The sequence below is a fragment of the Lissotriton helveticus genome, chromosome 3_1, assembly GCF_964261635.1.
Source record: "Lissotriton helveticus chromosome 3_1, aLisHel1.1, whole genome shotgun sequence".
NCBI classification, from domain to species: domain Eukaryota; kingdom Metazoa; phylum Chordata; class Amphibia; order Caudata; family Salamandridae; genus Lissotriton; species Lissotriton helveticus.
The window spans coordinates 650,845,751-650,872,348 of NC_136061.1; the positions used below are offsets into that span (position 1 = coordinate 650,845,751).

The following is a 26,598-nucleotide window of genomic DNA, read 5'->3' on the forward strand; positions in this document are numbered from 1 at the left end:
CTTGTCCATGTAATGCTTTGTGCATGCAACAAAAATTGTCTTTTGAATTCTACCTGTTGGGATACTGTATTGTCTTTACACCTTTGAACCCTAATCCCGATTGGTTTATGGGTCACACTCCTGTTCTCTCTTACAAAATGGTTTCCATCTGCAGCATAAGCTCCCATACAGAAAAAGGTGTTTGCGACCTTCAGCATCTGCAACGGAGTCAGACATCAAAATAAGGCCCTATGTCTTAATGTAAACTGTTTTCAGCCTCGCACTGTCAATATAACGAGTATTACTTCAGGGTTGGCATAATATTTACAGTTTTCATGATTATGCCATTTTGGTCTATGTTTATATGCACACTATACTATATACTTTATCTAAGCCTGTGTAGAGTTTTTTTTGCGGTGCATTCACTGTGTTACGGATGTTAGTGTGATACACAAATGCTTTACATATTGCCTGTAGTGATAAGCCTGACTGCTCTGTGCCAAGCTACCAGGGGTGAGCACAGGTTATCTTTGGTGTGTAACGTACTTGCCCTGATTAGAGTAGTGGGTTCGGCCTGGCTCAGGTTCATACTCAAGCCAACCAGAAACCCCATTTCTAACAACACCTATGATATTTTAATATCTTTACTACAAGCAAAGGTAGCAGTGCCTTAGATTAAAGCCAAAACAGAAAGACACCACAATAAATCTATGGGACTGGATTATGTATAAAGGTAGACTTCCCAATGGCACTGAAGTTCATGTCAAGGTCATAGATACGTCAGCTAGCAGCACCCTGCCACTAAAAGTAATTTCCACAAACGAAACGTATTACAATCATTTCAGTTTTCAAACTAAGCACACACATTTTGGACATATTTGTCTTCCCATTATTGTAGTAGACATAAAAGTGCATTATTACACTTGTATATACTTCAAGGAAAAACAAAAGGCAGCACTTGTGCATTTGGTGTATATGTATGAATTTCTATACTTTCAAGACAGATCTATAGGTATGTTAGTGAAGAGTGTGTTTGTGTGGATTGACACTGTAATGTAGAATTTAGAATAGGGGCCTTCCTCAGGAATAGAAAGGACTCAGCAGGAGATCAATGAGCCACTGGCTGCCAGAGGTTAACCAGATGTTGCAGTACTGTCATTTGGCAAATGCATAACAAAAACATGGTAGCAGACAAACTTCTTACACTGAGGGACTAAACTGAGTGATTCTGACACCCATAAAAAATATTTTGTTTTTTGTTTTATTGTGGGTATTTATAACGTGCAAACAGAGCACCAAAATGTTGTGCACACCAAAAAGATACATTGCCAACAATTGAGGATACAGACGTGCAGTGAATTGAGGCTAAGAAATGTGCACAAATACAGAAGTGACCAGATACAGAAGAAGGTTCTGCAAAGAACAGAGGCATAATTCTGTGTATTTTTGGAGTATTATTTGTTCCTCTTCAACAGGCTGTTCTTAAAAGTTGAGGTCATGTTTGTCTTCCAGGAATTGGTCATCCATCGGCTGGCAGCCGCGGTCCCTACAGGTAACAGCGGTGGGGCAATGGGGCCAGATTGAGGGAGGGGGGGGGGGATTTTGAGGGATGATGCATAAGGAAATGGAGTTATTTATTTAATTCGGAATCATCCCTCGAAATGCTCCCCCTCAACCTGTATCCCCCCTCCCCCCCCCCGCCCCCCCACACCCCCCTCCCAGCCCCGCCGCTGTTACCTGCACGGATCGCGGCTGTCGCCTGGGTCGTGAATAGTGAGGCTGTCTCTCTGGTACACTAGTCCTAATAAACTTCCTTCCACTGGCAGGTGGTTGTGTTGACGGGGACACAGAACTTGTTCTTCAGCTGTTTTTTTGCATCACCACCGTTATATTCATCTATTGTGCATGTCTTCTGTGCCGTTGAACAACGCGGAGTAGCGCAGGATTCGATCTGAAAAAGAAAATTAAAACAAAATAAGCTGTTTACCATGAAGGTACGAAAATAAATTCCAGAGCGGTTAATGTTTTCAAATGTACATTTTGGTAAAGTGATGCAGAAACTTTCATGAAATGTAGGTGGAAAATTGATTTATGGAAAATATTACTTTGTTTAGAGTGTTTAACGATTTGTTAAATAAAAGTGATGGGTCATACGATCATTTCATTACTTTTCTATCATTAAAACTATAGACAATAATTGTTTAGTGAGCTCTGGAAAAGTAGAAAAATGGAGCCCAGTTATCCAAAATGAAGCTATTATCTCTTATCTCATGAATCAGTAGACTTCAGAAGGTGTGCTCCGAAAAAATGGCTTTAAAAAAAATTAAATGTTATAACGTTTTACGCTGAAAATACATTCTGCTAATTTCTCTGAAACAACTGTTACAGCTCAAGGAATCACACAGTTAAGCGAGGGTGAAGTCTGCCTCTAAAATCATCTTATTCCATTTTTTAGACCAGTATGCAAGTAGCAAAATAGACAAAAATGCTTTTTACTCGCATTGTAGTGTGTATGTGCATTTGGGACGGAACATATATTAAAAACGTGCGTGTGTGCACATATGCGTTCATGGTTGTTTGTGCATGTAAGTGTGTGTTTGTGTGTGTTTGCGTATGTGTGAACTGCCTCAAAGGTTTCACCTGGTGGCCATTCACAGCTCTGTGCATGGGGCTATTGTTTTGCACCCACAGGGCACCGTTGCATTGCAGAAGGGGCCACAGATGCATGTGGGGCCCCTTCTGTAATACAGATAGCGCCAGCGGACACAGAGCAACAGTGCTAAATTAACCCCTTCCACGAGGGGCAAATTCCCACGGGGTTGCGTGGGGAGAGGGGGCCGCGCGAGGCGCCGCGGTGCTCCTGACGAGCCCAGCTCGTCATGCTGCACAGTGGAGCTGTGCTCATGACGAGCTCGTCACGACTCCGCCCACTCCCGTGGAACGTCTGCACAGGAGGGGAATTAGCCCCTCGTGGGTCTTCCGCGGCAGTTATGACGAGCTGAGCTCATCATGAGCACAGCTCTACTGTGCCTCATGACGAGCTGAGCTCGTCATAAGCGCCAAAGGGGTTAAGAGGGCTTTCCCTCATTTGCATTGTGTTGGTGGCCCCATTCAAATAGGAAAAACACTTTGCTTCTGCGCCCATGTCATATTATGGATGCACAACATAGAGTAAGGGAATACCCAGTTGCTCAAGGGACTGGGGTCAGGTGGATGTGGGGGTGAGGAAAAGGGACTGTCAGGAGGCTCATTGACTGTGCACCACACAGATACCCCACACAGTCAGTATCCCCCTCACGGTACAGCTCTAGAGGGAAGAAGGGAGTCCCATTGACCCTCTCAGACATGCCCACAGTAGACAGGTTCAATCAGTCACAGCACCAACCTGCAGCGGGATCTCTGCCCCCTTCGCAAATGCAGCCCGGATGCCATCTTCATTGTATAAGGCAGACTTTAAACAGCCTCTCCATGTGTTACTAATGTGCGCCCCATCGCAGCACAAGCAGAGACAGCACATCCTAACTTGTTTGTGCACATTAACCCTATCTCTTTGTGCATAGGTTTCAATCAGCTGTTAGAAGACCTGCTCCGCAGGGCAAATGTTATGTGCGCTAGAGTGTTTTTGAGTTTACAATTTGCACCTAGGTGAAAACGATGACTTATCGGGTAACTCTAGAAAGAATCTTGGGATTGTGGAATGACACAACGCATGTGATTAGAACACGGTCATTACAAGGATTGCGTTGTTACAAAGTAAACCATTACATCGCAAGTCATTTCTACGACTTGCTGTAGGGTGGCACGCTGGATTTAGGAATAGTATAATTTACCATTTCTACTCCAGCATGGGCAACAGTGGGAAGGTGTCGGAATAGTAAATTATACTATTCCTTGGTTTAGCATGCCCCCTACAGCAAGTCACAGAAACAACTTGCAATGTAATGGCATGCATTGCAACAACGCAGTCATTGTAATAACCGCATTGTAATCCTATGCTGGCTATCATACTAGACGCATAAAGGGTCCGGTTTATAGCATGACCCCAGACAGTCCAGCTTCTCCGACTACTTCTGTTAAGGTGAGGTCATACATTATTGGGGTTGTATGACGTTACAACGCATACTTTTACAACGCATACCTTTACAACGCATTCCATTACAACGCATTCCATTACAACGCATACTACCTTTACAACGCATACCATTACAACGCATAACATTACATTGCATGTTTGGTAAGTATTGGATAGTTTAGGGGTAAAATTACTATTCTAACTCCAGGGGGTGCAACAGTAGGGTAAGTGTTGGATAGTGTAGGGGTAAAAATTAATATTCTAACACCAGGGGGTGCAACAGTAGGGTAAGTGTTGGATAGTGTAGGGGTAAAAATGACTATTCTAACACCAGGGGGTGCAACAGTAGGGTAAGTGTTGGATGGTAATGTTATGCGTTGTAATGGTATGCGTTGTAATGACTGCGTTGTAATGACATTCGTTGTAGAGGTATGCGTTGTAGTGTCATGCGTTGTAAAGGCTGCGTTGTAAAGACATGCGTTGTAATGGATGTTGCGTTGTAAAAGTTTCGTTGTAATGGTAGTGCGTTGTTGGTTATTTGTTTATTTATAAACTTTTTGTAACCATAGACCAGGGTCTGAAAGAGGTCAGTGCTTTCGAGGGGGGATCCTGTGCCAGATTCAGAAGTCATCTTATGATGAACTGAACCTAAGGTTCACCTTACAGCATATCTCTTTTCAGGAAACATAACTTCTGACACCAATCCAAACTCATGCACAGCTCATAACACAGCACAAAACAGTTATAAGGCCACAGCAAACTGGTACCAGGTTGCACAGACAAAACAAATTTTGTTACGTTCTTTGATTTTGATGTTACTTTGATGACCTCCATAGAGGATATACAGTGGCGTCCATGGGACAGGATCATAACAATTGCCCCCTTCTGAATTTCCCTGCATAACTATCCTTAATCTATGAAAGTGGTTCCCTATAGAATCTGGAGTGGATAAAAGACCTAGAGTAATGAAGATTACTGGTAATTAGTCAGACTGATAGTGGGGCTTGGGATAGGAGGCAAGAGTGCCCCAGGACTGTCACCTTCAGCAGGTCTTGTGATCAGGGACTATAATACAGAAAGTGCCCCAAGGGTGAACCGGGCATTTGTGCCCTCTTTCTGCACCCCCAGGGCACTTTGGTATTACAGAAAGGGCTGAAGTTGCTTGAGCGGGCCCTTCTGTAATAATGAGGGTACTGGCGCACCTGTAGTTCCCTCATTTGATTTGGGCCTGGGCCCATGTAAATGACAGAATAACCTTGCCCCTGCACCCGTGGCATATTACTGACATGAATGCAGAGGCAAACATGCACTCAGGAGGCATACTGACAGTGCACCACAAAAAAGGTGGCACACTGTGAATGCACCCCCTAAGGGCAGCCCTCTTGAAGGGTAAAAGGTGGTCGCATGGACCCCTCCCCAGATATCCTGTTAGATGAGTGATCTCGGACCCCTCTTGAACCTGCACTGTGAGACACTGAGCAGCTTTCAATCAGCTTCTCTGTCCTTTACTTAAATATGCTGCCCCAAGCGGAGTGCATTCTTTCTAATATTGCGCACTTTCCCTGTTCGCACCCGGCACACATGTTTAAAGGTGCGCAGTGGCACAAACAGGGAAAGTGTGCTCTTTTGGCAACACAGGCTCTGGTTTGTTCTCAACTTCCCTGATGGTGGGTTCAGCAGAGGAAGCTGGTGACTCAGTGGGGTAACAATAGCCCCGGGGTCTCCAACCGGTCGATCGCGAGCTACCGGTAGCTCGCGGAGACCCCGGGAGTAGCACGTAAAGCCCTTCATGGGGTATGAGCCTTTCCGGCTCCATTTGGCCGCCCTCACCCAAACCAGCCGCTCGGATTGGAGCAAAGCTGGGGGTGGTGGCGGGCGAAGAGGATGACGGTCCTCTCCTGGAGCTGCAGACTCTTCTCGTGAGTGTCTGACTCCTGTGATGTCATCGTTACCAGCGAGGAGCAGTACGGAGCAGAGATGTGACTTCGACCGCAGGTAAGCTCAATGGACGAGCAGATAGATAGTTTAGTGACGTTGGATTCAGTTTTTTTTTTAATGTGATGTTGAATAATGTTGAATGATTCCCGGTGCTACACTGACACGCCAGGCACAAGCACAAAATACGCATGGAACAGAGGGCAGAAGGGCACAAAAAACGAAGCAAAAACGAGTGAAACAGAGGGCAGAAAGGCACAAAAAATGAGGGAAAAACAAGTGAAACAGAGGGCAGAAATGCACAAAAAACGAGGGGAAAACGAGTGAAACAGGGCAGAAGGGCACAAAAAATCAGGGGAAAACGAGTGAAACAGGGCAGAAGGGCACAAAAAACGAGGGGAAAACGAGTGAAACAGAGGGCAGAAAGGCACAAAAAAACGAGGGGAAAACGAGTCAAACAGAGGGCAGAAGGGCACAAATAACAAGGGGAAAACAAGGGGAAAACGAGTGAAACAGGGCAGAAGGGCGCAAAAAACGAGGGGGAAATGAGTGAAAAATGAGTGAAACAGGGCAGAAAGGCACAAAAAACGAGGGGAAAACGAGTGAAACAGAGGGCAGAAAGGCACAAAAAACGAGGGGAAAATGAGTGAAACAGGGCAGAAAGGCACAAAAAACGAGGGGAAAACGAGTGAAACAGAGGGCAGAAAGGCACAAAAAACAAGTGGAACAGAGCTCAGAAAGGCACAAAAAAGGGGAAAACGAGTGAAACAGAGTGCAGAAGGGCACAAAAAACAAGGGGAAAACGAGTAAAACAGAGGGCAGAAAGGCACAAAAAACGAGTGGCACAGAGGCAAAATACAGAATACAGAAATATAGGGGCAGCTAAGAACAGAAGGCAGAACAGGCAGAGAGGCACGGGGCAGGGAGGGGAACAGAAGGGAAAACGGGGCAGAGATGAAATTAGGCTTAAAGTCAATGAAACTGGGCGTGGGGGGTCTCTCGGAAAAATGTGCGAGTTGCTTCGGGTTCAGTAGCTCATGACGATTTTCACTGGCCAGAAGTAGCTCTGACTACACAAAAGGTTGGAGACCCCTGCAATCGGCCCTCCTGTGCAGGGAGGCCCCTGAGCTCCAGGGGTCCTCTCCGGCACTGTACGCAGCGAAAGGCCCTAGGTCTGAGAGCTCCTTACTGAGTCCAGAGTGCTGGGGGGTCCCCTCCATGTACTTTGCAGCGGGGCCCTGTCAAGTGTTGTAATGCTACTGAGGTGGCTGGTATGACATGATTAGTAGGGATGGGATCACTGAGGGCATGAGAGTGGAGAGGGAATGTAAGGCCATGAGAAAAGGGAGTGACTGGTAGAGCATGAGAGCAGAAAGTAAATATAAAGCCATGAGAGAAGGGAGTGCCTGGTAGAGCATAAGAGCAGAGAGTGACAGGAAGGGCATGAGAGAAGGAAGTGACTGGTAGAGCATGAGAGCAGAGAGTGACAGGAAGGGCATGGGCATGACAGCAGGGAGGGCACAAGAGTGTGGCGTGACTATGAAGCATTAGACCAAGGAGTGAGTATAAGAGCATGAAAACAGGGGGTGACTGTAAGTAAATAGGAACAGGGTTTGACTATAAGGGAATGAGAGCAGTGAGTGACTAATGGAACATGAGAGCAGGGAGGGACAGGAAGGACATTAGAGAAGGGAGTGATTAAAAGGGCATGAGAGCACAGAGTGACTGTAAGGGCATGGGAGCACAGAGTGACTATAAGGGAATGAGACCAGGGAGTGACTACTAGAACATGAGAGCAGGGAGGGACAGGAAGGACATTAGAGAAGGGAGTGATTATAAGGGCATGAGAGCACAGAGTGACTGTAAGGGCATGGGAGCACAGAGTGACTGTAAGAGAATGAGAGCAGGGAGCGACTAAGAACATGAGAGCAGGGAGGGACAGGAAGGGCATTGGAGAAGGGAGTGACTGTGAGGGCATGAGAGCACAGAGTGACTGTAAGGGAATGAGAGCAGGGAGTGACCAGTAGGACATGGAGCAGGGAGTGACAAAAGGGAATGAGAGCAAGGAGTGACTGGCACGGAATGAGATTACTGAATGATTAGTAAGGCTTGAGAGGAGGAGGAGACTGGTAGGGCTTGAAAGGAATAGGTATTAGAACAAATATATGACGTTACAATTCAAACAATTACACCGCATGCCTGCCTCGCAGATGCTCCATTCGGGTCTCTCCGACGGGCTTTAAGTACCTGGGGATCTTTATATCTTTGGACCCTGCGTCTCGCTATGCACATAATCTGCTCCCCCCCCTTCAAAGATTGAGACTTGACGTTGAGCGCTGGCGCGGGTTGCCGCTATCGCCGCTCGGGCGCGCAGGCCTTTTTAAAATGATGGCCCTACTGAGGTTCTTGTACGCGCTTCAGAATACGTTCGATATTATTCCGGCGAGCTACTTTAGGGAGGTTGAGAGCCTGCAGAGGCGGTTCATTTGGCATGGACGTTCGCGTATTTCCCTCGCTAAACTCACTCTTCCCTGGTATGATGGGGGTATAGCGTTGCCGGATATTAGGCGCTACTATTGGGCCTCGCAACTGAGTGTGATCAATCATGCGACATATGTGCCTGCTCCTAACCCGGCGTTCGAGATGGATAAGTATTTGCTACCGGGCGGGGACTACAGGAGGGCGCTTTACTCCAAGGCGGCGGGCAAGGATTTATCTGGACCTACCAAGATTGCTGTACGAGTGTGGCATGCTGCGAATGCGTCTGTGGGTTGGGAAGATCAATTGACTCGTGCGACCCCCTTGTATGCTTCTGAAAGGTTGGGATGTCTCTGTAAAACGAAAGGGTTTGAAAAATGGGATATGATTGGTATTAGCTGCGTGGGTGATCTTTGGGTCAAGGGCAAAATCAAGACCTTTGCGGCACTAAAGACAGAATATGAATTGAGTGACAGGGAATTCTTCCGTTACACACAGATTCACCATGCCTTGAGTTCGGTTCTCCCTGCGGGTACTGTCGTCCCCGAGTCCTCCCCCCTTGAAGATAGGCTCCTTGACGGCCACGTCCCCGACAGTACCATTTCCCTGGTATATAAAAAGTTGATCAACAACCGAGTGGATCTGTTAGTGCGTCTTAGGGAGGTCTGGACCGGCGATGGTTTGGAGCTGGACGACGAGGATTGGCAAGCTGCATTATCCTCGCCTAAGGAATTCGCGATTCCTGCCCGTCTCTGTTTCGTTCAGCTCAAAATCTTACATCGTGTATATATCACTGGTCCGATCTTGATTCGCATGGGTTATTCCTCGGACAGGTTATGTAAGCGTGGTTGTGGGATGCTTGGTACTTTCCTCCATATACTTTGGGAGTGTCCGGAGGTGGTGCGGTTCTGGAATAATGTGCATGCAGTGATGGGTAGAGTCACGGGGGTGATGCTGCAGCCCGAGGCCAGGCGGTGCCTGTTGAATGTGTGGGAGCCGAATGATTATAGTGTGGCCCAGACGCAGTGGGCGACCCTGGGGAATATGATTGCCAAAAGAGATGTAGCGCAGTTGTGGGGTTCCCAGCGCCCGCCCACGTTATCGGTGTGGAAGGAGAATATGGACTGGTGTATGTTCAGAGAGAAGACTGTGTATGTGGCGCGGGGCAAACCTAGAAAATAGAATAGTATCTGGAGCCAATCGAACGCGTACTCCGTTCGTGGACAACCCCGAAGTCCCTCTGTCCCCCTGATCCGGCATTCCATGTCTTGTATGCTTTTTTGTTATCCTTAAATTTGTTTCCCCACATGCCCCCTCCTCACAATATCTACTATTGCTCTGTTGTATAATATTGTGCCTAGGTGTCCTCCTATGTGAACACATGTCCTTGTATACTGTTTCCTTTTTGCCTTGTATTTTGTTTTTTCTTCTTTTAATAAAAAATAAAAAAAATAAAAATAAAAAAAATTACAAAGCATGCCTTTACAACCCGGTTTTAACATTGCAACATCCATTACAAGGCATGTTTCACAACGCATTACAACTGATAATACTTTTGGGGTAAAAGCGGGGTAAGTGTTGGCTAGTGTAGGGGTAAAAATTACTATTCCCACTCCAGTGAGTGCAACAGTAGGGTAAGTGTTGTATAGTGTAGGGGTAAAAATACTATCCCCATGTACCCCAAAACCCATACCCACCCTAAAACTAAAAAATCCACATTACTTATGTTATAATGGGTTCTAATGGCATGTGTTGTGATGGTATGCGTTGTAATGGCATGCGTTGTAGTGATATGCGTTGTAATGGCATGCAATGTAAAGGCAATTGCGTTGTAACAGCTGCATTGTAAAGGTAGTGCTTGTAATGACTGCGTTGTAATGGGTGTTTCCCATTAGGACACAAGAGCGGGGGTTATCTTTAGGGTTTGCAAGCAGGTCTGACTGGTAGGGTGATAGGAGGGCGACGGGTCAGAGGGAGGAGTTACGTACGGTCTGATGATCACAACTGGACAACTGATGCAACCAGGGAAAGGCAGGTCATTTCCCACACAGTGTTTTGAAATGTTATATAAATACCAGGAGTCTTATCCGAGAAGAATGGGAATGTGCAAATGACGTTTACGGATGAATTGCAACACAGTTTGCAGCCGAACTACATGACACAAGTAGTTTTTTGCACTGTACTTTTTCATTTGCACTGCGAATTGCGAAAGGGAATTACAGGGAATGTTGAAAAAAACTATTTGTAGCATTGCAAACATGACACAGAAGTATTTCACAATATTTGTTTCTGTGTTACATTAGTAATGAACAAAGTATTTTGTTCACTTTCCGAATGTGAAAGATAGTAAGTACAGTGTTGTGTTAAAGTCCAGTGGGTTCAATTACAAGATAAGGAACAAAGGAAGGGGTGCAAAACGGACGTGCACTCAATGTCAATCCAGTTTACCGTTCTGTCCGAGTGCAAAAGATGCCCTTTCACATTTGTTGCAAAGTGAAACTTTTCTTTAAAATGAACCCAGGTGAGTTGTGAGCCGCTGTGTAATGAAATGATACTTTCAGGCTCTGCATCTTGGACCATGTCTAGCCTTGCACTGGGAATCGCATCCTTCTTGTTAATACACCGCTGGGCTCCAATGTTGTAGTGGACAACTACATATGGTGACTACAGAAGGGTGTTAGAAGCGCACACCTATGAAGACGCAGCATTTGAGTCTACAAGTTGAATTTACATGAGCCCACGGGGTGGTTTCACAGAGGATATCTTGCACTCGGAAATTGATTTTTACCATATGCAATATTACATCGTGTACACACACTATCACCCTATGAAAATGCAGAATAAAATTCTACTGTAGGGTGGAGGAGTGGGAAATCGTCGGTGGTGATTGCCTGAAGTTTTGAGATTACCCTCAAAATGTAGTTTGTTGGTAGTCACAACTAAGGGCCTCATTTATGAGAAGTGGCGCATCGCTGCGAGAAAGCAGCGATGCGCCACTTCTCAGTGCGCCCTCCTTGCGACACCAGACGCATCATGTCGCAAGGAAGCACAGATACATCAGTATAACTGACGTATCTGTCAGCGCAAAAGGTGGCGCATTGCTGGAGTTGTGTCGGAAGCCTGAAACAACTCCAGCAATGTTCCTTTCACATGGGGTAAGCCCCATGTGAAAGGGCCTGCACCACCCTTACGCCTGCCATGAGGCAGGCATAAGGTTTTGACGCATTGGCGTCCTAGAAGTGGCACCGCGAAATCTCATAGATTTTGCTGCGCCACTACTACTACCCTTTCTTGCGGGGGAACGCCCACCCTGCATACATTATACCTGGCGTAGGTATAATGTGGAGCAGGGGTTTACGAAATGACGCATCTACTTAGATTTGTCACTTCGTAAATATGGCGCAAAATGGCGTATTTTTTACGCCACTGTTGCGTCACAAAAAGTGACACATGGGCTCATAAATATGCCCCTTTATTTCTAATGTACAACTACCCTGAAAATACAGATTTACCTCTGTCAAGGAAGAAGAAAATCCCTTTTAATCCCTTTTCGAGGTGGAAATAGGAAAGAGAGCATCCTCGAAATTGGCAGATCCAAGGGAAAAGGGTTTCTCCGTAGGGAAAGATATATTCCCCTTTGAGAAAAAAAGAGTAACAATGGTGCAGTTACACAAGTTTTTCCTCATGCACAACTGTGCACTATAAATAATGGGGCACATGCAAAGCCCTACACATACTAAAACGTAGGCATTCTCAAAGTTTTCCTGGAGTAAGCCTGGAAACCTGCAACTGTTCTAAGCTTCTAATACTCTAGGAATCTAGGAAACCTTTGTGAATTTCAGAAATGTGTAAATTTGCACTCACAAGAGGGTGTAAATCCATTTTCCAATTCCTCTCCATGTTGTGTCCACTAGTTCGCCCTCTCCCCGGTTCTTTTTTCTTTTCTCACTTATTTAGCAGCACAAATAGGACCCAACTTCTCAGGCATACTTACGGCACAAGAACATCCTTTGTAGTAGGCCCCCTCGACGCCCTTCTTCTGATTATGGGACAGCTCATCCCAGCGGACACTGTAGCTACAACTGCTCACGGAGACTTTACCACTGATGTTGGAAGCTGCTCATGGACAGTGGAGAAAGCAACATACTTCCATTAGCGTTTGTTACCATAACGCCTCGGACTACAGCGCTCCATCACAAGGACCATCAATTTCCACAAAACATATTTGATTAAAGGTGGTATTAGGTAGATTAAGAAACACTCCATTAAGATATCATAATACATAAAATACACTGGTTAGCACTGGGCTCCACCACTATATGGGAAGCAAAGACTCTTCCTATATTATGAGCGGATGGAGAGCTCGAAGCATGGTGAGAACTTCTAAATGTCTTGAATTGCTGGTCAACAATCGTAGACACAATTCATTATACCTGACGCAGGGGTTTACAAAGCGACGCATCTGCCTAGATTCTGCACTTTGTAAATAGGCCGCAACATGGCACATTTTTCACAGTAATCATAATCATGAAATTCAGTAAACAGTTATAGCTATGTCTTCTAAATATAATAGGTCTTTGTTTATGGTTAAGAAATGGAGAGCTGTTGAAAATAAGCACACATTAAAAAAACACTTTCTGAGTCCGAGATGTAGTAATTCTTAGCACTTATGCGGGAGGATTCTGCAAATCAAAACAGCATCACAGTCTATGAGCAATACTATCCTATTGGGCGAAGATCACATGGTCAATCTCAGAAGACTTCTTGTCTCACTTCATAACTCTTTTAACTAGCAACAATGCAGCATATTTACAAGCTCCTATTGCCACAGGAACATAACTTTTCACGATGTTCCTGTGGAGACAGGGGCTCCGCCTCATATACAAGGCATCGTTATACCACATATGGTGGATTAACATCGCCTTGTAAATAAGACACCCTTTCACGCTATACTCAGCATGAAAGGGGTGGACAATGGGTGTTGGGGTGGGCATCCTGCTGCAATAGCCATTAATTTTGACGCTGCCCCCCTATTTACAAGCGGTGCAAAACGGGATGGTGATGGATGGAGCATCTGAATCAATCAAACACTCACACCCAGTCAAAAGATCTGGGTTTAATCCATCACCGTTCTTTAGCCCACTCTGCCACCCCAGTTCAGACATGGCTATATGCAAATCAGTCTGACCCTGTGCCTCATGGGAACAGTCCAGCCCGAACTGCCAAGCCATGTCTTCCCTGGACCGGAAACAAGCTTCCGAGGACCGGTTTCTGGCATTCCAGCCGTCTTCAGCCCGGCTTGCTTGAATCCAGTGGCAAAGTGAGCAAGGGACTCACATCTGAGCATACCCTGCCACACTTATGGCGGCCAAAAGCGGTGCAAAAGGGGGTGGTGATGGATGGAGCATCTGAATCAATCAAACACTCACACTCAGTCAAAAGATCTTGGTTTAATCCATCACCGTTCTTTAGCCCACTCTGCCACCCCAGTTCAGACATGGCTATATGCAAATCAGTCTGACCCTGTGCCTCATGGGAACAGTCCAGCCCGAACTGCCAAGCCATGTCTTCCCTGGACCGGAAACAAGCTTCCGAGGACCGGTTTCTGGCATTCCAGCCGTCTTCAGCCCGGCTTGCTTGAATCCAGTGGCAAAGTGAGCAAGGGACTCACGTCTGAGCATACCCTGCCACACTTATGGCGGCCAAAAGCGGTGCAAAAGGGGGTGGTGATGGACGGAGCATCTGAATCAATCAAACACTCACACCCAGTCAAAAGATCTGGGTTTAATCCATCACCGTTCTTTAGCCCACTCTGCCACCCCAGTTCAGAGATGGCTATATGCAAATCAGTCTGACCCTGTGCCTCATGGGAACAGTCCAGCCCGAACTGCCAAGCCATGTCTTCCCTGGACCGGAAACAAGCTTCCGAGGACTGGTTTCTGGCATTCCAGCCGTCTTCAGCCCGGCTTGCTTGAATCCAGTGGCAAAGTGAGCAAGGGACTCACGTCTGAGCATACCCTGCCACACTTATGGCGGCCAAAAGCGGTGCAAAAGGGGGTGGTGATGGACGGAGCATCTGAATCAATCAAATACTCACACCCAGTCAAAAGATCTAGGATTAATCCATCACCGTTCTTTACCCCACTCTGCCACCCCAGTTCAGAGATGGCTATATGCAAATCAGTCTGACCCTGTGCCTCATGGGAACAGTCCAGCCCGAACTACCAAGCCATGTCTTCCCTGGACCGGAAACACGCTTCCGAGGACCGGTTTCTGGCATTCCAGCCGTCTTCAGCCCGGCTTGCTTGAATGCAGTGGCAAAGTGAGCAAGGGACTCACGTCTGAGCATACCCTGCCACACTTATGGTGGCCAAAAGCGGTGCAAAAGGGGGTGGTGATGGACGGAGCAACTGAATCAATCAAACACTCACACCCAGTCAAAAGATCTAGGTTTAATCCATCACCGTTCTTTAGCCCACTCTGCCACCCCAGTTCAGACATGGCTATATGCAAATCAGTCTGACCCTGTGCCTCATGGGAACAGTCCAGCCCGAACTGCCAAGCCATGTCTTCCCTGGACCGGAAACAAGCTTCCGAGGACCGGTTTCTGGCATTCCAGCCGTCTTCAGCCCGGCTTGCTTGAATCCAGTGGCAAAGTGAGCAAGGGACTCACGTCTGAGCATACCCTGCCACACTTATGGCGGCCAAAAGCGGTGCAAAAGGGGGTGGTGATGGACGGAGCATCTGAATCAATCAAACACTCATACCCAGTCAAAAGATCTGGGTTTAATCCATCACCGTTATTTAGCCCACTCTGCCACCCCAGTTCAGACATGGCTATATGCAAATCAGTCTGACCCTGTGCCTCATGGGAACAGTCCAGCCCGAACTGCCAAGCCATGTCTTCCCTGGACCGGAAACAAGCTTCGGAGGACCGGTTACTGGCATTCCAGCCGTCTTTAGCCCGCTTTGCTTGAATCCAGTGGCAAAATGAGCAAGGGACTCACGTCTGAGCATACCCTGCCACACTTATGGCGGCCAAAAGCGGTGCAAAAGGGGGTGGTGATGGACGGAGCATCTGAATGGTAAACAACCTTTACAATGCAACTTTTACCACGCAGTGCCTTTACAACGCAACTTTTACAACGCAAACCATTACAACGCATTGCGCTGGGGGGCGCTCTAGAATAGGGAATAGGTTTAATGTACTATCCAACACCTTCCCTACTATCCACGGGGACTGGAGTTGGAATAGTAAATTAAACAATTCACTATCCAGCGCCTAAAAGCACTATGCGTTGTAATGGTATGCGTTGTAAAAACCGTGTTGTAAAAGCATGCGATGTAAAAGCATGCGTTGTAATGTGATACATCCCATCTGAATCAATCAAACACTCACACCCAGTCAAAAGATCTGGGTTTAATCCATCACCGTTCTTTAGCCCACTCTGCCACCCCAGTTCAGACATGGCTATATGCAAATCAGTCTGACCCTGTGCCTCATGGGAACAGTCCAGCCCTAACTGCCAAGCCATGTCTTCCCTGGACCGGAAACAAGCTTCCGAGGACCAGTTTCTGGCATTCCAGCCGTCTTCAGCCCGGCTTGCTTGAATCCAGTGGCAAAGTGAGCAAGGGACTCACGTCTGAGCATACCCTGCCACACTTATGGTGGCCAAAAGCGGTGCAAAATGGGGTGGTGATGGACGGAGCATCTGAATCAAATGCCAGAAACCGGTCCTCGGAAGCTTGTTTCCGGTCCAGGGAAGACATGGCTTGGCACTTCGGGCTGGACTGTTCCCATGAGGCACAGGGTCAGGCTGATTTGCATATAGCCATGTCTGAACTGGGGTGGCAGAGTGGGCTAAAGAACGGTGATGGATTAAACCCAGATCTTTTGACTGGGTGTGAGTGTATGATTGATTCAGATGCTCCGTCCATCACCACCCCCTTTTGTACCTCTTTTGGCCGCCATAAGTGTGGCAGGGTATGCTCAGACGTGAGTCCCTTGCTCACTTTGCCACTGGATTCAAGCAAGCCGGGCTGAAGACGGCTGGAATGCCAGAAACCGGTCCTCGGAAGCTTGTTTCCGGTCCAGGGAAGACATGGCTTGGCAGTTCGGGCTGGACTGTTCCCATGAGGCACAGGGTCAGACTGATTTGCATATAGCCATGTCTGAACTGGGGTGGCATAGTGGGCTAAAGAACGGTGATGGATTAAACCCAGATCTTTTGACTGAGTGTGAGTGTTTGATTGATTCAGATGCTCCGTCCATCACCACCCCCTTTTGTACCGCCCCTATTTACAAGGGTGGCGGAAATAGGAGGCAGCGCCAAACTTAAGACCAGGGGAAACCTGGTCTTAACATAGCGAAACGTGGAGAAATGCTTTATTTCTCCTCAATTTTGCTGTTTCTATGTGTGCTGCACAGCAAAAAGCCATGAATGATTGTTTATATGCAGGAAGGGACACTTTCCTGCACATAAACAATCATTAACAAAAATTACTATTTGCAACTGTATTTGTGTGCTGCACAATGCAGCACACATAGAAGTTTCAAATTTGCATTTGTGATTGTTTATGGGCAGAAAGGCAAATCTTCCTGCACATAAACAATCATTCACTCAATGCAAGCACCCTTACACTATGGTGCAAGGGTGCCTGCATTAGCATTAGGCTACTAAATTTAGCACCAGCTCTAGGGAAAGTGCAGGGATGTCCTGTATCTTTGTAAATATGGCTCATTCCTGTATTTTCGGAATGGCAAAGCAGGGCGTCAGCATTTTATGCTTAACGCCAAGCTCTGCCAAACCATTGTAAATATCCCCCAATGTTTCTAAATAGCTCCATGTGCCAAGCGGAAGTGCGCATTATGACAGGTCTGTCCCATGTTCTAAATTGTTCTTGTCGCATCTGAGAACGTGCGAAATTCCAAAGAAAATCTCAAAAAACAATGTACAAACATGAACAGGGATTACCAACCCACAAGATTTAGTGTTTTTCAGGCACACATGTGGTCTTGTTCCTACTGTACTCACTTTAGTGAACTTGCCTCAAGATTAGAGAATGAGAGATCTGTAGATAAGGAGTTTACCTTTCCTGCTCCTTTAATTTGTCCTAACCTTCTCAAATCCTGACTCATTTTTTTATTATGTAAAGGAGCATGGAAGCTTTTCACGATATTAAGAACAATTGTTACTTACCTGTAAACAGGTGGTTCTCCAGTATTGGTGTCTTTCATAGATTCACATGCTTGAATATTCCCCGTCGTCGGAGTGGGAGTCCCACGGTAAACAAAATAGCAATAACATACTAATAATATGTATATGTAAAACATAACACATGAAATACACATTAGAAAAAAGGCAGTAATAGCCTAAACATAATTCCACATAGGAATACATGAAGAGAGAAAAGACACATGTAGTCTATTCCTGTCATTATGTTAGTCCAAACTGTAGCCAATCAGGCGCCAGCAGCCCTCCAGTACCTTCTCCTCAGAGCTCAGTACCTCAGATTTTCGTAACACAAGAGTGACCACAGAGTCTATGAGGAGAAGAGAGCCTCTGAGGGGAGGAGGGTGGGTCGCATGTGAATCTATGAAAGACACCAATACTGGAGAACCACCTGTTTACAGGTAAGTAACAATTGTTCTTCTCCAGTATTAGGGTGTCTTTCCTAGATTCACATGCTTGAATATAGAAAGCAGTAATAATGAACCGACTTATAAGACCAAAGTATATGAATATACATACATATCTAGTCATGCAAGTAAAAAAATACCATGGTAAACCATAATAGAGGAGGGAAGACAGAGGCTCACCTTATTGAAAAAGATTGCGAAGCACAGCCTGTCCCACTGCAGTATCAGCATCATTGATGGCACCCAGGCAGTAGTGTCTTGTAAACGTGTGCCTGCTGGACCACGTGGCTGCTCTGCAGATCTGATGCAGCGGCACACCGGCGAAGAGGGCAGTTGAAGACGACATCGCCCTGGTGGAATGGGCCCTCACTGAAGACTGTAGAGGCTTGCCTGCCATTTGATGGCAGAAAGTGATGGCCGAGGAAACCCAACGAGCAATAGTGGGTTTGGTAACTGGACGCCCTTTGTGGAAGCGCCCATGAGCTATGAGCAGTTGGTCAGCTTTACGAAAAGGAGCTGTTCTGCTGATGTAAAATTTTAAGCACCTTTTAATGTCCAAGGAGTGCAAGCGCTGCTCCGCTGGGGACTGTGGGTTAGGAAAGAAAGTCTTTAGGAAAACAGGTTCGTTGATGTGGAAATCAGAAGGCACCTTGGGCAGGAAGGTGGGATTAGTGCGAAGCACTACACAGTCCGACTGGAATTGAAGAAAAGGATGATTTACCGTGAAGGCATGAATATCACTTACGCGACGAGAAGACGTCAACGCAAGGAGAAGAGCAACCTTCCAAGTAAGGAACTTCAAATCAGCCTTGTGTATAGGTTCAAATGGTGTCTTTATGAGTTGTGCTAAAATGATGTTAAGGCGCCAAGAAGGAGGAGGGCGCCGAACTGGTGGGAACTTGCGGAACAATCCTTTGAAATATTGACGCATTATCCTAGAAGAACACAATGAAGTGGAGCCATCCTGGCGGAAGCATGAGATTGCCGCCAGAAAAACTTTCAAAGTTGAATGAGACAGTCCGGATTGAGCCAGTTGTAGAAAGAATGGGAGGAGCAGCGCAGGCGTGGAATGAATGGGATGGACACCAGTTGCAGCGCACCAATGGCAAAACCTTCTCCATTTCAGCTTGTAGGTTTTAACAGTTGACAGAGCTCTGGCCTGAGCGAGAATGTCTCTACAGTCTGGCGGAATGATTAAATGGGCAAATTCAAAGTGCTCAGGTTCCAGGCTGTCAAACTCAGAGATGCGGGGTCTGGATGGCAAATTTGACCCTTGTCCATCGTGAGGAGGTCCCTTCGAGGATGAAGAAGGATGGGCTCGCACTGGGACAGAAGGAGCAGCTCCGAGAACCACGCCTGTCGAGGCCATCTTGGAGCAATCAGAAGAATGTGGCATGGCTTCCTCCGCATCTTCCACAATACTCGAGGCACCAGAGAGATCGGAGGAAAAGCGTAAGCAAACAGATTGCACCAATTGATCAAAAGGGCATTGCCCTGTGACCCTCGGTGGGGATGCCAGCTTGCGTAAGATGGGCATTTCCAGTTCTCTGGTGTGGCAAAGAGATCCATCGACGGACGACCCCATCGCTGAAAAATCAACTCGAGTGTTGGTTGATGTAATTCCCATTCGTGGGTCGATGACGTTGACCTGCTGAGGTAATCCGCTAGGATGTTGGAGACACCTGGAAGATGAACAGCAGTGAGAGTGATGTGGTGACTCAGAGCCCAGTCCCAGATCGATTGCGCCAGCTGAGACAAGAGTGGAGACTTCGTTCCGCCCAGCTTGTTTATATAATGCATGCTGGTTGTGTTGTCCGTTTGGATAAGGACTGACTCTCCTTGAAGTACTGGATGGAATGACTTGAGCGCTAGAAAAATTGCCATCAACTCCAGCCTGTTGATGTGCCAAGCCCTCTGAGGCAGAGTCCACTTGCCCTTTATGGACAGACCTTGGAGGTGTGCCCCCCAAGCTCCGGAGTGACGGAGAGGAAGGAAGTCCCTGCCAACAGATTGGATGACTGCGTCCACCATTTGAGAGCCGCCCTCATGCGAGCGATGACACAGACTTTGTCGTTAAAGGAACCGGTGATCTGACGCCATTGCCCATCCAGTTCTTCTTGAATGGGGCGCGTCCGTAGTCTGCAATTTGGGATCAGCGCAATGCACAATGATGCCATTCCAAGAAATGATTTTAATAATCGGACTGAAACGGACTGCTTTGTCCGTAGAAGAGACACCAGTTGAAGTATCTTCTGTTGGCGTTCCTGAGACACAAATGCTTTTGCAAGAGTTGTATCTAACATGGCCCCCAGAAAATTCTTGCAGAGAGCTGGTCGTAATTGGGACTTTTCAATGTTGATGGAAAGTCCGAGGGAGCGAAAGACCTCCTGACAAAGGCGTGTGTCCTGAAGCAACTGCGTGAGAGACTGTGATTTTAGTCGTCCAGGTATGGAAATATTTGTAAACCCTGGAGACGCAGGTAGGCGACCACAGGAGCTAGTACCTTTGTAAAGACGCGAGGGGCGGAGCGTAGGCCAAAGGGCAGCACCTTGAACTGGAAATCCTTCCTTCCCACGCGGAACCTCAAGTACGACCGATGTCGCGGTAGAATAGGGACATGGAAGTAGGCGTCTTGGAGATCGATAGTTGCCATGAAATCTCCCATCAAGAGCAAGCGCAAGATCTCTGACAGCGTTAGCATGCGGAAGGACTGGCACTTAAGGTACTTGTTGAGTGCTCGCAAATCCAATATTGGTCGCCAATCTCCGTTTTTCTTGATGATAAGGAAAAAACAGGAATAAAATCCCTTCCCCCTTTGATATTGTGGCACCACCTCGACTGCCCCCTTCTGTATCATAAGGCGAACTTGATGGAGTAGTTCCTGAATTTGGGCTGGAGGTGGGCCGGAAGATCGAGTAGGAGGAAGAAGTTTGATGAACTCTAGAGCATGGCCTTCTTCTACAATGTCCAGAACCCAACGGTCCGAAGTAATGGAAGACCATTGAGAACAAAACAGGGAGATTCGACCTCCAACTCTCTGGGGCAAAGGCAAGTCATTGTCTCTTGGGAGCAGATCCTCTGTAGGAAGATTTCCCCCTATAGGTCTTGGAAGACTGCTGACGAGAAGACTGTTGTTGGTTATTGGAGTAGCGTTGGTTGCCTTGGTTGTAGGAACAATACTGGTTGCTTCCTCCTCGAAAATTTCAAGAGGTGCCGCGTCCTCGTGCACCACGAAAGGGCTGCTTCCGAAATTGTAAATTTCCTAAAGAACGGGCAGTGTCGGTATCTTTTTTGATAGACTGTAATGCCTCATCGACATGTGCTCCAAAAAGTGATTCACCGGCATACGGCATATCCAATATTTTCGCTTGCACCTCCTGCTGAAAAGATGTGGAGCATAACCATCCTTGTCTGCGTAGAACAGCCTCTCCAGCAAGCTGCCGGAAACCTGTACAGGCAATATCGACGGCACAGTCAATGATTTCCTCTGATGTTCTCTCACCTTCTTGGAGAAGTTGCAAAGCTTCCGCTTTTGAAATGTCTGGTATAGCCACGAAAGCCGTCATGTCTGCCCATATCTGGCGATCGTACCGCACCAAAATAGCCAGAGCATAGGCCGCTCTCAATGTGGTGGAGGCCATCGTTGAAAATTTCCGGCCTATTGCATCCAGACGATGACCGTCGCAATCTGGTGGAGCAGTCACAGTAGAAGCAGGATTTGGAGAACGGCGCTGAGCTGCCTGCGTAACCACCAAATCTGGTTTCGGCTGTCCAATAAGGCACGCTGGACTACCAACAGGCGCCTTATATTTCTTCTCCAACCGGGGCATCTGCGCCGGCAGTGAATTTGGGGTTTGCATCAATTTCACCCCTTCAGCCCAGATAAAATCAATAATAGGTACAGTATGGATCTGCTTAAATGGTTGGTTCTTGAAATCATAGAGGAAGCAATCCTCTTCCCTTTGTACTCTTGGCAATTTAAAACGTTGAGCCGCCCTATCCATCAGTTGATGGAAACTTGCAATATCCACAGGCGGAGAATCACCCGGCGTTGCCGGAGAGGGAGATGGAGTTTGAGCCTGATAATGATCCCACTCTGCCATATCTTCGTCATCGTCATCTCGGACCTCACCATCTTCACGATCCGGAGTAGCTTCACCTTCGTCGTCATACACAGTAGCGTGTTTCCGAACTGACGTTTGTATCTGCGGAGCAGATGAAGGTAGAAGCCGCAGAGGAGCCGCAGCAGGCACTGCAACAGGCATTGCAACAGGCGTTAAAACAGAAGGAACTGTAGGAACCTGTGGAGAAGGCGGGAAATGCCTATTATAATCGTCTAACATATGTTGGAGATTAGAAATAAGTGACAAAGGAACTGTCACTGTAGGAGCCTGAACCGTTGTTTCCTCTTGTTGGAAATATTGGTCCTCATCATCATTGCTATAGTCCTGGCACTTGATTACCAAATCAGATGGACTACGTGCCGCCCTAAAAGACTCATGCACATCCTCCTCCGAGTCCTGATCGGAATCCGTGGCAAACAAGGGTGAGGGAGGTTGCTGGTCACTGGAGATTGAAATTTGGTCAATAGGCACCTTACGGCGCTGGTGAAGCGTGTCGACGGTGGCAGAGCCCGTGGACGAGAGTGGCAACAAAGGCAGACAGGCAAATGCGGAAGATGTCGTCGATGGAACTGACGACGACGATGAAGGTGCTGGAACCACACTAGAAGAATCCATTGTCGATGGTTCTGTTGTCAATGGCAATGGAGCCGTCGACGGAGCTCTCATCGACGGAGTCAACGACGAGGATGACTTCTTTTTCGTCGACGGAGCAGTCGTCGACGGAGCAGTCATCGACGGGGCGGTCGTCGACGGGGCGGTCGTCGACGGGGCGGCTGTCAACGGAGCTGGTCTCTTAACACTCTTCGTCGACGAAGATTTGGTCGTCGACGGTGGAGGCTTCTTCGACGATGAAGCAATAGGGATGACCGATGGCACAGTCTTAAAACTGAGAGTTACCTTAGTCGACGACAACGCCGTCGACGAAACAGCCGTCGACGATCCTGATGCAGACGTCGTCGTCGTCACTGTCGTCGTCGACGAGCCGGAAACGGCAGATTTCGTCGTCAGGACGACCGCCGATGCTCCTGTCGACGAAGAAACATGTTTTTTAACAGAAACATGAGTGAAAGATGCAGTAGACGCCTGAGAGCCAGGTCTCGTGGGCGTGGACGTAGCAGGTAGAGGTGAAGACACCGCAGGGGCCAGAGTGAGAGACATCTTCTTCTTAAGGAATGGTGAAGGCAACTCCTGCACACTACCACGTTTTGAAGCTGCTTGGGAACGACCAGAAATGAGACTTTCAGCATCAGAAAGTATATTATCCTTGTCCTTAAGTCTCTGAAGCCATAGTAGAAGACGGCCTTCCCTATCTTTTAGAGTCTTTGTGGAGAAAGTTCTACAGAACTTACATTTACCCACCTCATGGTCAGGGTAAAGACAGTAAATACACTTACTGTGAGGATCTTCTGAATAAAGGCGCAGCTTTCCACAAGAAGAGCAAGGTCTAAAGAGAGACTTCTTACTAGAAGACATGCTGAGAACGCAGGAAAACCTGAAGAGCAGAGAAAACTGAGCAGAGCTCAGGGAGACTCCCTTTCACACGACATACGGTAGAAAATCTGAGGTACTGAGCTCTGAGGAGAAGGTTCTGGAGGGCTGCTGGCGCCTGATTGACTACAGTTTGGACTAACATAATGACAGGAATAGACTACATGTGTCTTTTCTCTCTTCATGTATTCCTATGTGGAATTATGTTTAGGCTATTACTGCCTTTTTTCTAATGTGTATTTCATGTGTTATGTTTTACATATACATATTATTAGTATGTTATTGCTATTTTGTTTACCGTGGGACTCCCACTCCGACGACGGGGAATATTCAAGCATGTGAATCCATGAAAGACACCCTAATACTGGAGAAAACGCAATACTGGGTGTTCAAAGATTGTACATAGCAGCATTAGCAAAATATGCATCTCCCTTTCTTGGTGGTATCCACATTATGTTATAATGAATAAAAGTGAGCCCGCTCCTAGAGTTTACACCTTCTAGTGCAGCCAACTATTTTGCAGCTGGTGTCTCCAGTCCACGCTTTCGGTGTTTTTATCTTTGAGTTTTGTTTTTTTAGATGTTTTGAAACATTCTGGGAAGTGAGCACTGTGTAACATATCCATTATGATAATCAAAAACCAAGTGGTGTTTCACATGAGAGTGTATGCCATGGGGAAATTGGGTCAAGGGGCTCACGTAATCATATACAAGTTTGGAGGAAGTGGGATAGGGGGCTCAAGTGGAGTATGTGAAAAAGTGTAGGAAATAGGGCAGGGAATTAAGCAGTGTATGTGCATATTTGTAGGAAGTGGGGGGCCTCAAGTAGAGTACAAAAGTGACCGTCTGTGGGATACTGCAATACTATATCATGATTTGGGATCCCGGTTTTATGGTATTTATTTTTGGAACATTTCCATCTGCATTTATCCATATTTATTTTTTGGGCCATTGTAGCTGTATTTATCCATATTTATTTTGAGTTTTGCGTATATATGAAGGATTAAAACTGTACATTTCCATATTTATTTAACTGATAGATGCGCACTCATACATTTTTGTCTGTTGTGTTTTAGCTATATAAGCTGCCAAGTATTAGATAACAATACATCCACTGGTAAATACTAGAATTATACCACAAATGTATATTGACACATGCCGGTATTTAAAGAATTTTCCTCCTGTTTTTAATTTTTTCCTGCTGTCCGTCTGCTCAGCTGTTGCATGCATGCATGAAAGATAGCACGGAGAGCCACTAAAAAGCAGCACATATTTCTGTATTTATCCGCTTTTAAAGATAAATACATACAGAAAACACATTGGTTTCTGTCTGTATTTATCTGTAAAAATCCGTGAAAACGGAAAACAGGAAGCCTTAATCATGATGAATACCCAATATCCCCCAACTGAACTGCATAAAGCTGTCTTCTCCACAAGCACCCCCAGAGGAGACTTACCTGTGATCAAGTAATCCTTATGGAAGTCGGTGGAAGGATGAAAGTATTCACAATCAGTCCCATTCATTATGGTGATGAACTTCAATGTCTTCAGTTTCACAATGCCCTTCAGTACCTAGCAGAAGACATGAATAATAATGTGGACCATGAGCAGTCATCAAATTATCACCTCTTGAGCTCTAAGCTGCAGTGTTCTGTGAGCCCCTGAGGCCTTTGTTCACAACAACAGCTGTGAATGACAACATTAGAATGTTGGAGCTGTGAGCCTTTACCTGCCATTAGAAGCCCGGAGCACTCCATTGTTTTTGAGGGAGCTCTAAACATTCCAATGTTCTGATATAGCCTTATAGCCCGCCGTAGAGGGCTATACTGGCTATTAAAGGCCCTCTCCAGCGTTAAAAGCCCGAGCCGAAGGCGAGGGCCTTTAACAAGGGAGAGGGACTTTAATAGCCGGTATAGCCATGCCACGAAGGGCTGTAAGGTTATTAGAACATTCTACCACTAGAGGACAGAATGTTCTAACAAAAAAAAACAAAGCCTTTAGGGAGCGTGAGGGGATTGAAATCCCCTCAGGCTCCCTGAAGCCTTTGTTCACAGCCAGAGCTGTGAACAAAGAAACATTGGAATGTTGGAGCTCCAGGCTTATACCAGCCATTGTAAGCCCGGAGCTCTCCATTGTTTTCAATGGAGCTCCCAACATTCCAATGTTCTGATATTCAGTAGTACCTGATCTCAATACTGTCAAAATCACTACAGTGAACGTTGATTCAGGTTTTCCAGAGATAACTTCTGGTTTGCCTTTTGCCACCTGAAATGAAGTATCTTCCAGAGTCAGGAGGATGTTAATTGATGATTTATTATGGAGATAGATAAAACACATCTATCATATCAACCTGGGTTGTAACTGTCATCTCATGGAATCCGGAGCACAGCAGTGTTCCTGATTCCATGTATGACACACAACACTACACATTCCCCTTCGTAATAAAACATTTATAAAAACACCAAGAATCACTTTATAACAAGAACTAGCAAACTTTACATTTCAAGAAATTATGAAAAGAAAGAAATATATAAATACTATTATCTGATAAGCAACATATAAGTTTCACAAATTGAATTACTTATAAAGGTGATAGTCTTTTGACCATACTGGAACATGACATTTTCTTTGTTCACGATGAACTAGTACATTGTCTTTGGTGGAGCAGGAAGACTTAACTTTAGGAGAACTATGAAGAGTTGTTGAACCTGAGAACTTCCTCCAATTACTTGCACTATTGGAAGACTTCAAACCAGAAAAAACCTTAAACTTTGGAAACACATCCTTGGGCCATAACCATCTGGGAACTTTAACAACCCTAGATAAGTTCCACACATTTCCATCTGAAAGTTCGACAACTTGCCTTCCTACACGCGTGACCAT

At 46.3% G+C, this 26,598-nt stretch overlaps 1 protein-coding gene across 2 annotated transcripts in view; it reads right to left on the minus strand.

Moving 5' to 3' along the window:
* Positions 1-1,578: 1,578 nt before the first annotated feature.
* The window catches only part of LOC144824694 (metalloproteinase inhibitor 1-like), a 56,051-nt gene continuing 31,031 nt past the window's right edge, over positions 1,579-26,598 (minus strand). For both annotated transcript variants that reach the window (XM_078683721.1, XM_078683722.1), the window contains exons 4-6: positions 25,173-25,287; positions 12,459-12,580; positions 1,579-1,930 (exon numbers count right to left, since the gene is read on the minus strand). In XM_078683721.1, the coding sequence (XP_078539847.1) occupies positions 1,781-1,930; positions 12,459-12,580; positions 25,173-25,287 (387 nt within the window). In that variant the 3' untranslated portion in view covers positions 1,579-1,780. The remainder of the gene's footprint in view (positions 1,931-12,458; positions 12,581-25,172; positions 25,288-26,598) is intronic.